General features: G+C 42.0%; 1 protein-coding gene across 1 annotated transcript in view; it reads left to right on the top strand.

Moving 5' to 3' along the window:
* The window catches only part of LOC121002532, a 283,486-nt gene that overhangs the window by 118,305 nt on the left and 148,146 nt on the right, over positions 1 to 17,035 (top strand). The window contains exons 7-8 of the mRNA XM_040433977.1: positions 2,014 to 2,266; positions 11,308 to 11,471. Of these exons, the coding sequence (XP_040289911.1) occupies positions 2,014 to 2,266; positions 11,308 to 11,471 (417 nt within the window). The remainder of the gene's footprint in view (positions 1 to 2,013; positions 2,267 to 11,307; positions 11,472 to 17,035) is intronic.

The raw sequence follows: 17,035 nt of genomic DNA, 5'->3' as shown, positions 1-17,035 counted from the left end.
TAAAAGGTGCTTTGACACTTTTGCTCCTTTACCTTAGTTACACTACACACAGAAAATCTAATTACAATACTCATGTGAATGAGCCTTTATTCAGTGTGAAACCCACTTAATAGTGTAAATTCAAGTAGTTTACAGGGATTATGCCACTATTAAATGTTATTTTAATATCATTCGAAATGAAAAACTAGTTACTTTCTGTTACAAAAGGCTCCAGTTGTGGTACATTCCCCTTTCGTCATTATAATGTTGCCCCCTGGTGTTTAATCTGTATAGTAATATGCATGTCCACCTACTGCCATTAGCCATGTGTAATGTTAGAAGTTGCAAATAAAGAGTTATACCAGCACCTCCAAACTGTATAAAGGGAGTTCAGGTGCATGCTACCATGGCTGCAGTACAAAAGCAAAAATGGACTATAAGTAGCAGCACTCTGCTTTATTCACAAAGACACATTCAAACATTGAAAACATGAATAAATGTAAACTACATTACTGCGATACTTACTCTATGAAAACAAGATCTTTGTGCATACTTTTGATTAAGAATATGTCGGGCCCATCTACCAGCGACAAGGTGGCTTCTAAGAGACGGGTCCTACACTAAAAGATTTGCCTCACTTGAGATTTTGGCCTTCACTTTTCAGGACAATGTAGAATCCAGCTATGGAATACTCTGATTAAAATCACTAGGCAGATGGGCAGGAAAGCATGACCTAAATAGGGGAAGCCATTCCCCCAAAATGTACAATGCAAAAGAGAGTTAGACCCACACCTCCACACTATGTATAAAGGGAGTTCAGGTGCATGCTACCATGGCTGCAATGCAAAAGCAAACAAGGTGTAATCTTTGTTTACTGTTAGAAGCTGGGATATTTACAGGGAGAGAGGTGCAGTAAAAAAGGATACATCCCATAAGCTGTGATAGGGAGACAGCGGAAAGTAAACACCTAAGAGCCCAGCACAGCAATTGGAAAAATGACTGGGGAGATCTTTGGATCCATGTGAGATACAGGGCTGGCTCTAGGTTTGTTAGAAAGAGATTTGCATGTACTATATGAGGTCTGATTTTCATTTTTTACATTAAGCATGGCATAACCCCTTTAAGACATTTTCATGTATTAAATCACAAGGATATTGAAGAAGCTTGACATATTTCACAAACTTTTTTTCTATTTTATTTGGACATCTCAGAAAAAAAAGCAAAATTATATGCTTAGTTATAACCTTATTCAGTACTATGTCGTTATAAGACCAGTAAGCTTTCCTGACCATTGGATGTTAGATTAGCAATATGTTATCCTACTTGTCATCCATGTAAAAAAATTAACATATCTATGCCCGTGCCTTTTATTTGTAGTTTATTTAAATTTAAGCAGTTGCACAGCTTCTGGTCTTGACACAACATCCCACAAAAGGCATAACTATACAGGGCGCAGAGGTTATGAAAGCACTCATGACCTAAAGCCAAGAGGTCCCAAGAAGCCCCCCTGATATGAGAAGACCAGTACTATAATTGATGTAAGATAGGTGGGAGGGAGGTGGTTCTGTTACAGATTTTGCAATGTGACAGAGTAGCTTTCCAGGATTTTAAAAGCTATGATAGAACAGCTGATCTGTGGGAGTGTGGGTGTTGGACCCCTGCTGATCAGATATTATTGGCCTATCCAGAGGATTGACAATCAATATTAAAACCTTTGAAAAACTCGCTGCTTCTCACATTGAGCCCATGTGTATTTAGACAAAGAAAGTACTGTAGATATACGGTATACAAAATATCAAATTATAGTTGAATACTAAAAATTGTATAGTAAAAGATTCTATATAATTAACATCAATAGTCAATCTACTTCTGTGTATGACTCGATTATTATAGATAACATCATTATCTCATGTATCTAGTATGGAATATTGGACAATATTGTGTGGTAAACCATTAATGAACCTGAAATCTTTGTCTTTAGCAATCTCATTTGTTTAAATTATGAATAAAATCCTGATCTGTTTGAATTCTCAGGTTTACATTTTACCCTCATACCGTTGAGCTGACCTATCAGCATTCTTTAATGCATACAAGAGAAGAGTTGTTTATGGTCGTGGTGGGACCTATGTCCTTAAATGTGTCAATGCTCCTAATGATTCTTCTAAGATGGAGCTGTCAAATATTGTTTCGCTCATTCCCCACTATCTTGTCAAAATTTATCATTGCTCTGGGTCTCTGGACTGTGCTAGACCCTTTGGCTGTGTTTATAGTGGATTCATTCCTTGGGGTAAGTCACTAAAATAACTCCTGTAATGGTCATTTAAAAAAAGGGAAAAGTGGTTTTCTATTTTTGCTGTGTGTTACTAACATTAATCAGTCACTCATATCAGTTGTCAAAAGTTACAAATAATCTATCAGACATAAGCAAGTAATCATAGAAAAGAATCAATCTAATTTTTCATATGTGTGGTATTTGGGAGATAACAGAACATCTGATTGATTGCTGTAGCTATGGATTACAAAGTCCACGCTACAATGTATAAGCTACAGTTTTAACCACCTCAGCCCCCAGTGCTTAAACACCCTGAAAGACCAGGCCACTTTTTACACTTCTGACCTACACTACTTTCACCATTTATTGCTCGGTCATGCAACTTACCACCCAAATGAATTTTACCTCCTTTTCTTCTCACTAATAGAGCTTTCATTTGGTGGTATTTCATTGCTGCTGACATTTTTACTTTTTTTGTTATTAATCGAAATTTTACGATTTTTTTGCAAAAAAATGACATTTTTCACTTTCAGTTGTAAAATTTTGCAAAAAAAACGACATCCATATAGAAATTTTGCTCTAAATTTATAGTTCTACATGTCTTTGATAAAAAAAAAATGTTTGGGTAAAAAAAAAATGGTTTGGGTAAAAGTTATAGCGTTTACAAACTATGGTACAAAAATGTGAATTTCCGCTTTTTGAAGCAGCTCTGACTTTCTGAGCACCTGTCATGTTTCCTGAGGTTCTACAATGCCCAGACAGTACAAACACCCCACAAATGACCCCATTTCTGAAAGTACACACCCTAAGGTATTCGCTGATGGGCATAGTGAGTTCATAGAACTTTTTATTTTTTGTCACAAGTTAGCGGAAAATGATGATTTTTTTTTTTTTTTTTTTCTTACAAAGTCTCATATTCCACTAACTTGTGACAAAAAATAAAAAGTTCTATGAACTCACTATGCCCATCAGCGAATACCTTGGGGTCTCTTCTTTCCAAAATGGGGTCACTTGTGGGGTAGTTATACTGCCCTGGCATTCTAGGGGCCCAAATGTGTGGTAAAGAGTTTGAAATCAAATTCAGTAAAAAATGACGAGTGAAATCCGAAAGGTGCTCTTTGGAATATGGGCCCCTTTGCCCACCTAGGCTGCAAAAAAGTGTCACACATCTGGTATCCCCGTACTCAGGAGAAGTTGAGGAATGTGTTTTGGGGTGTCTTTTTACATATACCCATGCTGGGTGAGATAAATATCTTGGTCAAATGACAACTTTGTATAAAAAAATGGGAAAAGTTGTCTTTTGCCAAGATATTTCTCTCACCCAGCATGGGTATATATAAAATGACACCCCAAAACACATTCCCCACCTTCTCCTGAGTACGGATATACCAGATGTGTGACACTTTTTTGCAGCCTAGGTGGGCAAAGGGGCCCATATTCCAAAGAGCACCTTTCGGATTTCACTCATCATTTTTTACAGAATTTGATTTCTAACTCCTTACCACACATTTGGGCCCCTAGAATGCCAGGGCAGTATAACTACCCCACAAGTGACCCCATTTTGGAAAGAAGACACCCCAAGCTATTCCGTGAGGGGCATGGCGAGTTCCTAGAATTTTTTATTTTTTGTCACAAGTTAGTGGAAAATGATGATTTTTTTTTTTTTTTCATACAAAGTCTCATATTCCACTAACTTGTGACAAAAAATAAAAACTTCCATGAACTCACTATGCCCATCAGCGAATACCTTGGGGTCTCTTCTTTCCAAAATGGGGTCACTTGTGGGGTAGTTATACTGCCCTGGCATTCTAGGGGCCCAAATGTGTGGTAAGGAGTTTGAAATCAAATTCTGTAAAAAATGACGAGTGAAATCCGAAAGGTGCTCTTTGGAATATGGGCCCCTTTGCCCACCTAGGCTGCAAAAAAGTGTCACACATCTGGTATCCCCGTACTCAGGAGAAGTTGAGGAATGTGTTTTGGGGTGTCTTTTTACATATACCCATGCTGGGTGAGATAAATATCTTGGTCAAATGACAACTTTGTATAAAAAAATGGAAAAAGTTGTCTTTTGCCAAGATATTTCTCTCACCCAGCATGGGTATATGTAAAATGACACCCCAAAACACATTCCCCACCTTCTCCTGAGTACGGAGATACCAGATGTGTGACACTTTTTTGCAGCCTAGGTGGGCAAAGGGGCCCATATTCCAAAGAGCACCTTTCGGATTTCACTCGTCATTTTTAACAGAATTTGATTTCAAACTCCTTACCACACATTTGGGCCCCTAGAATGCCAGGGCAGTATAACTACCCCACAAGTGACCCCATTTTGGAAAGAAGACACCCCAAGCTATTCCGTGAGGGGCATGGCGAGTTCCTAGAATTTTTTATTTTTTGTCACAAGTTAGTGGAAAATGATGATTTTTTTTTTTTTTTTTTTTTTCATACAAAGTCTCATATTCCACTAACTTGTGACAAAAAATAAAAACTTCCATGAACTCACTATGCCCATCAGCGAATACCTTGGGGTCTCTTCTTTCCAAAATGGGGTCACTTGTGGGGTAGTTATACTGCCCTGGCATTCTAGGGGCCCAAATGTGTGGTAAGGAGTTTGAAATCAAATTCAGTAAAAAATGACGAGTGAAATCCGAAAGGTGCTCTTTGGAATATGGGCCCCTTTGCCCACCTAGGCTGCAAAAAAGTGTCACACATGTGGTATTGCCGTACTCAGGAGAAGTTGAGGAATGTGTTTTGTGGTGTCTTTTTACATATACCCATGCTGGGTGAGATAAATATCTTGGTCAAATGACAACTTTGTATAAAAAAATGGGAAAAGTTGTCTTTTGCCAAGATATTTCTCTCACCCAGCATGGGTATATATAAAATGACACCCCAAAACACATTCCCCACCTTCTCCTGAGTACGGAGATACCAGATGTGTGACACTTTTTTGCAGCCTAGGTGGGCAAAGGGGCCCATATTCCAAAGAGCACCTTTTGGATTTCACAGGTCATTTTTTACTGAATTTGATTTCAAACTCCTTACCACACATTTGGGCCCCTAGAATGCCAGGGCAGTATAACTACCCCACAAGTGACCCCATTTTGGAAAGAAGAGACCCCAAGGTATTCGCTGATGGGCATAGTGAGTTCATGGAAATTTTTTTTTTTTGTCACAAGTTAGTGGAATAGGAGACTTTGTATGAAAAAAAAAAAAAAAAAAAAAAATCATCATTTTCCACTAACTTGTGACAAAAAATAAAAAATTCTAGGAACTTGCCATGCCCCTCACGGAATACCTTGGGGTGTCTTCTTTCCAAAATGGGGTCACTTGTGGGGCAGTTATACTGCCCTGGCATTTTCCAGGGGCCCTAATGTCTGGTAAGTAGGTAAATGACCTGTGAAATCTGAAAGGTGCTCTTTGGAATGTGGGCCCCTTTGCCCAGCTAGGCTGCAAAAAAGTGTCACACATCTGGTATCTCCGTACTCAGGAGAAGGTAAGGAATGTGTTTTGGGGTGTCATTTTACATATACCCATGCTGGGTGAGAGAAATATCTTGGCAAAAGACAACTTTTCCCATTTTTTTTATACAAAGTTGGCATTTGACCAAGATATTTATCTCACCCAGCATGGGTATATGTAAAATGACACCCCAAAACATATTCCCCAACTTCTGCTGAATACGGAGATACCACATGTGTGACACTTTTTTGCAGCCTAGGTGGGCAAAGGGGCCCAAATTCCTTTTAGGAGGGCATTTTTAGACATTTGGATACCAGACTTCTTCTCACGCTTTGGGGCCCCTAAAATGCCAGGGCAGTATAAATACCCCACATGTGACCCCATTTTGGAAAGAAGACACCCCAAGGTATTCAATGAGGGGCATGGCGAGTTCATTGAAAAAAAAAAATTTTGGCACAAGTTAGCGGAAATTGATTTTTTGGATTTTGTTCTCACAAAGTCTCCCTTTCCGCTAACTTGGGACAAAAATTTCAATCTTTCATGGACTCAATATGCCCCTCAGCAAATACCTTGGGGTGTCTTCTTTCCAAAATGGTGTTATTTGTGGGGTGTTTGTACTGCCCTGGCATTTGAGGGTCTCCGCAATCATTACATGTATGCCCAGCATTAGGAGTTTCTGCTATTCTCCTTATATTGAGCATACGGGTAATGAGATTTTTTTTTTCCGTTCAGCCTCTGGGCTGAAAGAAAAAAATGAACGGCACAGATTTCTTCATTCGCATCGATCAATGTGGATGAAAAAATCTCTGCCAAAAAAAGAAAAAGGAGGGGAAAGGCGTCTGCCAGGACATAGGAGCTCCGCCCAACATCCATACCCACTTCAGCTCGTATGCCCTGGCAAACCAGATTTCTCCATTCACATCAATCGATGTGGATGAATAAATCATTGCCGGGATTTTTTTTTTTATATATACAAAGTGTTTGCCAAAGTATATGAACACCGCCACCTCCTCAGCTCATATGCCTCGGCAAACATATCTTTTACTGCAGAGGAGAAATCTCGTCTTGCTGCGCCGCATACACCGACTTGCGTGTAATCTGACAGCAGCACAATGCTTCTGTCCGAATGCACATCAGTGCTGCAGCTGGTCGATCGGTTGGTCCACCTGGAAGGTAAAAAAAACAAAACAAAAAAGAAAAAACCAGGCCGCAAAGCAATAACTTTATTAACTTTAGAACAGAACATATTAACTTTTTTAAACTTTTTTAACTTTTTTACTTACCGGTAATTTTTTTTTGGTTTAGTTTTTTTTACCTTTATAGAACAAACCTCTCCTTCCCCATGGGACAATGTGCAAAGCGCAAATCGCCCAAAGATGTGGCGAAGTACGTTATGCACTTTATCCCAGGTGAAAGGAGAGGTTTGCAGCAGCTGAGAGTAAAAGGGCCCTAATAGCCCTGTGTGCCTGTCCTGTGAGATGCAATCCCTATGCTAGGTGTACCTGTGTGTGGTACTTCCGGAAACACTCTCCATAGCATAGGGCAGGGTGGTCAGCACAGTCAGGACAGAAATAGCGGGTGTCACGCCTTATTCCACTCCTGCTACAGACACGACATCTTTTTCGGGGTGACGGTTGGGTTGAGGTACCAGGAACGACACTGGGGAAATGTCGCTCGTGTAGACGGCTAACTACACTGGGGGATGGGGCCACGGAACCTCCTGGGTAAAGGAGGTTCTCGATGATCTCTTCCTGGAATTTGAGGAAAGATCGTGTTCTCCCAGCCTTACTGTAGAGAACAAAACTATTGTACAGCGCCAATTGAATTAAATATACAGACACCTTCTTATACCAGCGTCTGGTTCTGCGGGAAACGAAATACGGAGACAACATCTGGTCATTGAAGTCCACCCCTCCCATGAGCGCATTATAGTCGTGGACACAGAGGGGCTTTTCAATGACACGGGTTGCTCGCTCAATTTGGATTGTCGTGTCTGCGTGAATGGAGGAGAGCATGTAAACGTCACGCTTGTCTCTCCATTTCACCGCGAGCAGTTCTTCGTTACACAAGGCAGCCCTCTGCACCCTTGCAAGACGGGTGGTTACAAGCCGTTGGGGGAAGCCCACGCGACTAGTTCGCGCGGTGCCACAGGCGCAAATCCGTTCTAGAAACAAATGCCTAAAGAGGGCCACACTTGTGTAAAAATTGTCCACATAAAGATGGTACCCCTTGCCGAATAAGGGTGACACCAAGTCCCAGACTGTCTTCCCACTGCTCCCCAGGTAGTCAGGGCAACCGACCGGCTCCAGGGTCTGATCTTTTCCCTCATAGACACGAAATTTGTGGGTATAGCCTGTGGCCCTTTCACAGAGCTTATACAATTTGACCCCATACCGGGCACGCTTGCTTGGGATGTACTGTTTGAAGCCAAGGCGCCCGGTAAAATGTATTAGGGACTCGTCTACGCAGATGTTTTGCTCGGGGGTATACAAATCTGCAAATTTCTGGTTGAAATGGTCTATGAGGGGCCGAATTTTGTGGAGCCGGTCAAAAGCTGGGTGGCCTCTGGGACGGGAGGTGGTGTTGTCGCTAAAATGCAGGAAACGGAGGATGGCCTCAAATCGTGCCCTGGACATAGCAGCAGAGAACATGGGCATGTGATGAATCGGGTGCGTTGACCAATATGACCGCAATTCATGCTTTTTTGTCAGGCCCATGTTGAGGAGAAGGCCCAAAAAAATTTTAATTTCGGAAACTTGGACTGGTTTCCACCGGAAAGGCTGGGCATAAAAGCTTCCCGGGTTGGCGGATATAAATTGTGTGGCATACTGGTTGGTCTCTGCCACGACTAAGTCCAAGAGCTCCGCAGTCAAGAACAGCTCAAAAAATCCCAGGGCCGAACCGATTTGAGCCGTCTCAACCCGAACTCCAGACTGGGCGGTGAAAGGGGGAACTACAGGTGCGGCTGAAGTTGGTGACTGCCAATCAGGGTTTGCCAGCACCTCAGGGATTCTAGGGGCTCTACGGGCCTGTCTTTGCGGTGGCTGCGACGGGGTAACTAGTGCACGTGCCACCGTACCAGCTTCAACTGCCCTTCTGGTGCTCGCCACGTCACCATGTTGTACGGCAGTGCTGGTACTAGGTCCAGGGAGGGCTGCGCTGCTGGTGTATGCCTCACCACGTGATCCGGCAGCGACAGCCCCACTCTGCTGCTCTTGAAGCGGATCCTGCATAACCTGTGGTCTAGCGACATGGGGCCGGGTACGCCTGGTGCTGCCAGGGACCTCCACCTCCTCGTCCGAACTTTGGGTCAGAGAGCCACTGCTTTCCACAGGTTCATATTCTGACCCGCTAGATTCATCAGATGAGGGTTCCCACTCCTCATCCGACTGGGTCAGAATCCTGTAGGCCTCTTCAGAAGAATACCCCCTGTTTGACATTTTGGACTACTAAATTTAGGGGTATTCCCTGAGACTACCCAAGAAAAAAAGCAAACCTGTCTTACAAAGGGGAGGCTAGCGAAGTACCGGAGGCCGCTGCGGTTGATAAAAAATATCAAAACTGATTTTTTTATCGCCGCAGTGCGTGTAAAATGAATGTGCAGTGATCAAAAAATATATATTTTTTGTCACTGCGGTGGGGCGGGCGTGGGTGAACGCACGTGTGGGCGACCGATCAGGCCTGATCGGGCAAACACTGCGTTTTGGGTGGAGGGCGAACTAAAGTGACACTAATACTATTATAGATCTGACCGTGATCAGTTTTGATCACTTACAGATACTATAAAAGTACAAATGCTGATTAGCGATACGCTATTCAGCGAATAAAAGTGACTGCGGTGCGGTGGGGTGGGCGCTAACTGACGCTAACTACCTAACCAAGGGGCCTAAACTATCCCTAAAACCTAACAGCCAATACTAGTGAAAAAAAAAAAGTGACAGTTTACACTGATCACTTTTTTTCCTTTCACTGGTGATTGACAGGGGCGATCAAAGGGGTGATCAAAGGGTTAATTGGGGTGCAGGGGGGTGATCTGGGGCTAAGGTGTAGTGTTGGTGCTACTCACAGTTCAGTCTGCTCCTGTGCTGGATCCAACCGACGAAAAGGACCAGCACAGGAGCAGAGAAGCCATATAACAGATCATATTTACTAATATGATCTGTTATATGGCTTGTGATTGGATTTTTTAAAAATCGCCAGCCTGCCAGCCAATGATCGTTGCTGGCAGGCTGGTGACTAACTTGTTCTTTAACTTTTGCCGGCCCGCGATGCGCATGCGCGGGCCGGCTTGGAGCGAAATCTCGCGTCTCGCGAGATGACGCGTATATGCGTGACTGTGCGCAGCGCTGCCACCTCCGGAACGCGAATCTGCGTTAGGCGGTCCGGAGGTGGTTAATAGTTGATTTACTTTTATATCCTGTATTGTAAATCATGGCAATTAGTTAAAAGGAGATTTGCGGAGTAAAATATCAGCTGTTTGCAGAGGCCTGTTGAGTGCTATGGTCTCTTCCTTGACCAGTGATGTCATGTTCATTAGTCACATGGCCTATGTACAGCTTAGTCCTGTTCAATTGAACAGGCCTGACCTGCAATACCAAGCGCAGCCACTATGCAATGTACAGAGCTGTGCTTGATTAGCTGTGAGGAGGCCGCAGTGCCAGGATGTGCCATGAAGTTCAAAAGGTTTAGGTCCCACTTCTGGTACCCCCCTCCCTTTCTCAAAAACAGAGCCCATCTTGCACCACTGTGAATGGAGCTCTGGCTGCATATGAGAGTCTCTATATATTGACTTCTGAAAAAAGCCCAGTGTGCTTACTCCACTATTTTTGGAAGACCCATTGAAGTGAGTGGTGAGAGCTGCGCCTGTGCATGACATGGGAATACCCCTTTGAAGTCTGTTTTTTTAATGAATAATTTTGTGTACCGTTATGCATTCTGTAGTTAGACAATAGTAAAAAGCTAGGGAGTGAGTTCATTATTTTGTATCATACACTCAAGTATGCTATGTTTTTATTTGAGGAAGAGATCCTTCATGACCCACAATGCAAGTCAATGGGGACGGATCAGTTTTCTCTGACACAATAGAAAACGGATCTGTTCCCCATTAACTTTCAATGAAGTTCATGACGGATCCGTCTTTGGTATGTTAAAGATAATACAACCAGATCCGTTCATATAGGATGCAGATGGTTGTATTATCAGTAGCGGAAGCGTTTTTTGCTAAACCCTGCCGTGTGAAAGTAGCCTAAAACAGTCTTCCTCAAATAAAAACATAGCATTCTTGAGTGTATAATACAAAATAATGAACTCACTCCCTAGCTTTTTACTATTGTCCAACTACAGAATGCATAACGTCTTGCTCCGCATCCCAGGACGGAAAGCAAACCGCAGCATGCTGCAGTTTGCTCTCCGGTATGAGAATGTTCAGTTACGTTTTGTCCCCATTGACAATGAATGGAGACAAAACGGAAGCATTTTTTTTCCAGCATTGAGACACTATGACGGATCTCAATACCGGAAAATATTAACGCTAGTGTGAAAGAAGCCTAACGATGAATTTTTTGAACATTGTTTATTCATATTTTATGTTGTAGAGACTTTCTTACAGTGTAGAGAAGCCCATAGCAGATGCAGCAAAACTCTACTGGTTGTTTATTCGAATAGAGCGGTCTGGTACTCCTGGCATTCTCATCACTTTGCTGATATATACAATGATTTTTATCATATCTTCATCTGTGCTTTACCTTTATTTGCTGAGGTAAGAAATTAAGATGAGAGACAACAGACAAACTGAATTTATCATTGACCAAATTGTCCATATTTCATTTGCCTATATTTTCCTCCACTTTATTGTGGGGGTTGTATGAAAGGTAGCAGGTGAACTGTTACATATGTAGGTAGGTTGCCATCTCCATGTGACTACATGTGAATCTGTTTCTCATTGTTAGAAAAAAAAACATGGATAATCCCCATCCCTGGGAAGTAAATGTAGACTGAAACATTAGCAACATACGAGGGTCAATAATTTATTTTAATCAACTTTTAGAAAAGACAAATACCAAATTTTTCCACATAATCTCCCTAGTCACTCTGTGCAGGTTTGAACATGTTACGTCACTTCATTTGTGACTGCAGGGTGAGAAACAATGGCTGCCCTGCTTGTGCGTTGCATGAAAGAAGAGCAGTGTGCAGTGATTTGTTTTTGGGGGGTCTGAGACTTTATGTACAGTATGGAAAAAGTGTTTTGTCGAGAAGAGGTGTGTATGAATGGATAGAGAAGTTCAAGGGAGGTCACACTAGTGTCAGCCATGAAGATGAAGCTGGACACCTGCCCATGTCCACGACTGATGAAATTTAGCGTGCAATTTAACTAATTCTATTGGATTGATGCGTTACAGTGGATTATGTGGCAAATCAACCTTGGCTCTGCCTATGAAATAATCCAAGAGGGTGCACTTGTGGCAAGTAGCTTAGCCTAAAAGATTTTTAATTGAGCCAATACAAAAGCTTGTTGACAGATGGACAAAATGTATTGAAAAGCAAAGAGAGTATGTCAAACAATGATGTTTTTTTTTATTTTTATGAAAATTGATCAAAATAAATTCTACAGCCAAAGTGTGGATAATTTTTGACTCAACAACGTCAAGGTGGCTTCTGCAGATGGGTGCCTAACACTCCTGGACCTAACCTAAGCCTACAATGTTCAAGGTGGTGTAGGACCCAGCTATATTTATAGTCTGTTTAGAAGCCATGAAAAGCCCTGGCCAACATTGGTAGATGGGCCCGACACACGTTTGATCAAAAATGTACACAAATAGCTTCTATTTTTTATGCATAGTAGATATTGTACCACTTTAATCCAGAATGATCCCTACTTCTACTGTTCTACTGTTTGCATGTATAACAGTGTGCTGCCATATTTTGTTTGCTATTTGTATATTAACTTTGTGGATGCACCTGGGACTTTGGATGTGCTAGTCTAAATTTTCTTGCAGTGTGCTTGGAGAGCAGCTCCCTTCTTTAGATTGAGCACTCCCTGCCCATCTGGCCAGGGCTTCTAAGCAGAGTATAAATATAGCTGGTTCCTACACCACCCTGAACATTGTAGGCTTAAGTTAGGCCCAGGAAAGGCGGTTCTGTTAGTGTTAGGTACCCACCTGTAGAAGCCACCTTGTTGTTGGTAGATGGGCCTGATACATGTATGATCAAAAATATGTGCAAAGACCTTCCATTTTTCATGTATAGGTATAGTACCACTTTCACCCAGAATAATACCTAATCCATAGTGTGCTGCCATTTTTTGTTTGCTGTTTCCATGACATAATGACTACATATAAATTATCTCTTGTATGAATTTCTCTGTGCATGGTGGTATGTTTAGCAATGAAACCTCACTGGCAAAATCAAAATGTAGCATTATTGAGTCCAAACCAGCACAAAAGTTTTATGCAGATGCTTTCCAACCAAATAACATAACAATTAAGCACCTGTCCATCTGGACGCTAAGTAAAAGTAACACATTGGGTTTCGTCACCTAAACATCAGTTCAACAACACAGTGCTCCATAAGGCAGACTTCCCATACCGGCTCCTTTTGGCATTCTTGGCTCCTTTTATTCAGGGAACATAGGACCCCCATTTTCATAAACGATGAGATATCAGCATTCAGACACCAACTGATCAGATACTTCTTCACTATGCTTTATCATGTGCTTAGGGGATTGGATGGTACCTTGGGGGACAACCACTTTAAAGAGAAGATTAGACAAACCCAGTACTAAAGAGAATTAAAATAACAGGCCCACTCCCACCATTCAACCATTCCATTAAAAACCCAGTCTAAGGAATAAACTATTACAAAAACCCAACTACAATCTTTCTTTGTTATTGATCTTGCATTTCTTCAGCTATAATATTAATCTTTATATAGCACCAACATATTTTGAACCACTTTTCATTTGTTCTACCACACACATAAAATCCAAACAATGACCAAACAATAAGAAAAAAGAAGAGTGGACCACGCATAAAAGGCTTATACTCCAAGGGGGTCATTTATTATCCACTATACACAAAAGAAATGGCAACAAAATTTTTGTGCATGTCATACTTGCGCAAACTTTTGAAACTTATTGGAGGTTTGCAGTCCCCTTACCGCTTTTCCAAAACGTGTGCGGAGTGGGACAGATAGAGTGTGGTGCAGGGCAGTCATATTTTTTATAATTTACTCGAGAAAATGGGCATGGATTATAGCAGGAATGTCCACCAGCTTTCTGTTTTAAATTTCTGTTTCAGCGCACAAACCTGTACAGATGTGCCCCAATTATTAAAGGTTTGACCCTTTTAAAAATTGTCGCACGTCTGATGCCAGCCGTGGTCAGGATAAAATCTGTATGTTATATGCTAGTCTAACTAATGTCCCCCTTTTTATATGTCAATTTGATCTTTTGATATAATGGTAGAGATTAATGTTGAACAAATCAAAGTCCAGGAAGTGGACTTCGATCCGAATGTCAGGATAAATTTGATTTCCTGTAAAGCTGAATTTCCTCGCGCTTCTTGGTAGCGAATCAATTTAACCTGAAATGCAAAAAAACAAAAAAAAAATTATACTTCCCTGATCCATTTGCTTGCGACGGGCCGGCCGCCGCCATCTTGCTTAAAGGTCTTGGCCGAAATCTCATGAGTGGTAACGTATGAGGCATCATACCAGAGGCGTAATGACGTCATCTTGTGCTGCGCAAGATTTTGAGCCAGATCTTCAAGCAAGATGGTGGAGGATGGCCCGTCACAAGCAAATGGATAAGGTATTATTTTTTTAAATTTTACACCGTGTTATGTACATCAGATGTCGTGATTATGTATTAACACGGCATCTAAGAGGTACAATGAGGAGGGCGGTGCACTCGCCGCTCCCTTTCATTGGACCCACTACTTACAAAGAAATGCGCTTCATGACAAGTTACTTTGTGAAATTCAGTGAAGCAGCCGAATTGAAATTTCCAATGCTTCGCTCATTTCTAGTAGAGATCTAAACCCTCCCAGTTAGCATCGAAAAGTGTAATAGTTAAAAAATGTCCAGTGACCGTAGTAGTTTCAACTACTTTCAACTACTTTTAACAAAATGCTGGTTGTGGCGGAACCCGCCTCGCCACTGGGCATTGGAGAGGCCTGGCTACCCGCCTCCTACCTGCTGACTATGCCCCTGGTAAATTTGTACGCTTGAATGCAATATTTGGGCATAGTTATATAAGTTCATGTATTTTTCTGTCTTTGGAATTTTGTTGTATGTTATGTGAGGGTACCCAGATAGCTAATTTTATTGTATTCGTGTATTTTGAGTGCCATTCACCTAATGATATGCATTCAGACTTGAGCTATCTGGGGATATGTTAAATGTCTGTGTTTACTGTAAGGGTTGTGACATTGTATGTTTAAATGGTGATTTCTGTCCTGTTGTCCCCACATGTGTATTGGCGATTTCCCTTTGTCCTGAGAGATAATTGAATTGCTCCTCGGGTGTCTCAAGGGCAGAGAGGAGGAAACCATGATGCATTGTGGGGATGTGTTGTGTCTGAGTATCCTGAGTTGCTACGTATCTGTCCTGTGTCACAGTCTTCCTTCTGGTCCCCTAGGGGCGTGTACACCAGATGGGGACCTACATAAATTCGGGCGGGTAGCCCTCAATAAAGTGTTCCTGTTTTAAACCTCAAAGTGAAGTGTCGTCTCATTCTTGGGGGAGGATTTATTGTATGCTGTTCCAGTTTGACTGCTAGGAGTGTAAACCTATTCGTATGGGTTCCTATTCAACTGTCTACAGCATTCATATGCTTGAGAGGATTTATATGCTTCTTCGGTTCGGTGATTGTGGTGTCTGCCAGAGTGCTTGGAAACCTCAGGAAACGATAGGAGCATATGTCAACGGAGGTACTCAGTCGGGGTGCCAGGTGATCCGTTACACTGGTCATTCCACCTGGAAAATAGGTGGACTACCCTAGAATAGCAAGAAGAAGAAAAAGTGGCCATAGAAATGTAAAACTAATGAAGCTATATTGTAACGGGGTTCCGAAGGTGCACTCGGTCCCCCATTAGCCGCAGACTTGCTGCTTAGCTTCGGGAACGAGGATCTGTGTATTACCTCATTCCCAGGGCGGCTTTACTAGCTGGGTGGCTCCCTGCTCCTAAGTCTGCCTTGAGCGCCGAGCTGATCACTCGGTGCTCGACTGGTTGGTCTGTCGGTCATGTGACGCTGGCCACGTCACATGACCCTCATTCCCCACTATAAATACAGGCAGCCTGCTGGCCACAGGTTGCCTGTTAATTTAGGTTCCACCTGTGATTTGGTCTTTCCTGGCGTACTTACCTCCTGCTGAATTCCTGACGATCCTGCTCCTTGTGTACTTTGCTGCTCTCCTAGTATTCTGACCCCAGCCTCCTCCGGACGGTCCTCTGCTGACTCCTTTGGTACTTCACGTCTCTCCTGGTATTTATGACCCCGGCTACTTTGTAGCTTTCCTGGTATTGACTCGGTCCGTTCACATCCTGTTGTTTGTCTGTCTGTCATCCCTGCACTTATTCCAAGTTAGGGATTGCCCTCCAGTTGTCCGCTGTCATTAGGACTCGCGAGGCAAGTAGGCAGGGCCAGGGGTAAGGGTGGAGCGCAGTGGTCACTTCCCTCCCCCCTGTGTGTGTGTGTACGCGACCATTACATATATGCAGTTACTGTACTGGAATGAAGTTTTAATGTTTGCAGATGGTGCATCCTTTATTGTACAGTACACGTATACAGCATGGTATTTCCTGTGTAACCCTAAATAAACACAAAAATTTATGAAACTACTGCAATTTGCTTTTTTCTATGTTTAAAATTGGAAATCACAAAAGTAGCTTTCCCTTTGATGTCCGATAGCATAGATTAATTTCCAATATGCATTTCATGCATTTTATAATATTTTAAATTAAATGGAGAAATCCCTTTTCACCCATATGTCTAAATGTGAAAAATGAGCTGGATTGTTACTGTAATATCAAAAGCTTTCAGATTTGATATGCTCAATATTCATCCTTTACTTTGAAATATACATTGAAAATCCTGTTTATTTCACTGGTGGATGTTGAAGGGATAATGGATGACCGAAAATAGCATAAGCACACAGCAATCCTCTGAACAGATATCTAATCAAGGAAAATAAATAGCAATAAACAGTTTAATAGCCAGAAAAGGAATCTGTAGTAATACGTTGCTTAGTATGACTGGTTAATAGAATCAGTCAGTGCAGCAATGTGCATGGATTTAGCTGTATTTTCTATATAATATTAAATG

This window comes from Bufo bufo, chromosome 5 (assembly GCF_905171765.1).
Source record: "Bufo bufo chromosome 5, aBufBuf1.1, whole genome shotgun sequence".
Classification (NCBI taxonomy): Eukaryota; Metazoa; Chordata; class Amphibia; order Anura; family Bufonidae; genus Bufo; species Bufo bufo.
Note: the sequence above shows the minus strand (reverse complement) of the source record. Positions and strands in the feature narration are given on the sequence as shown.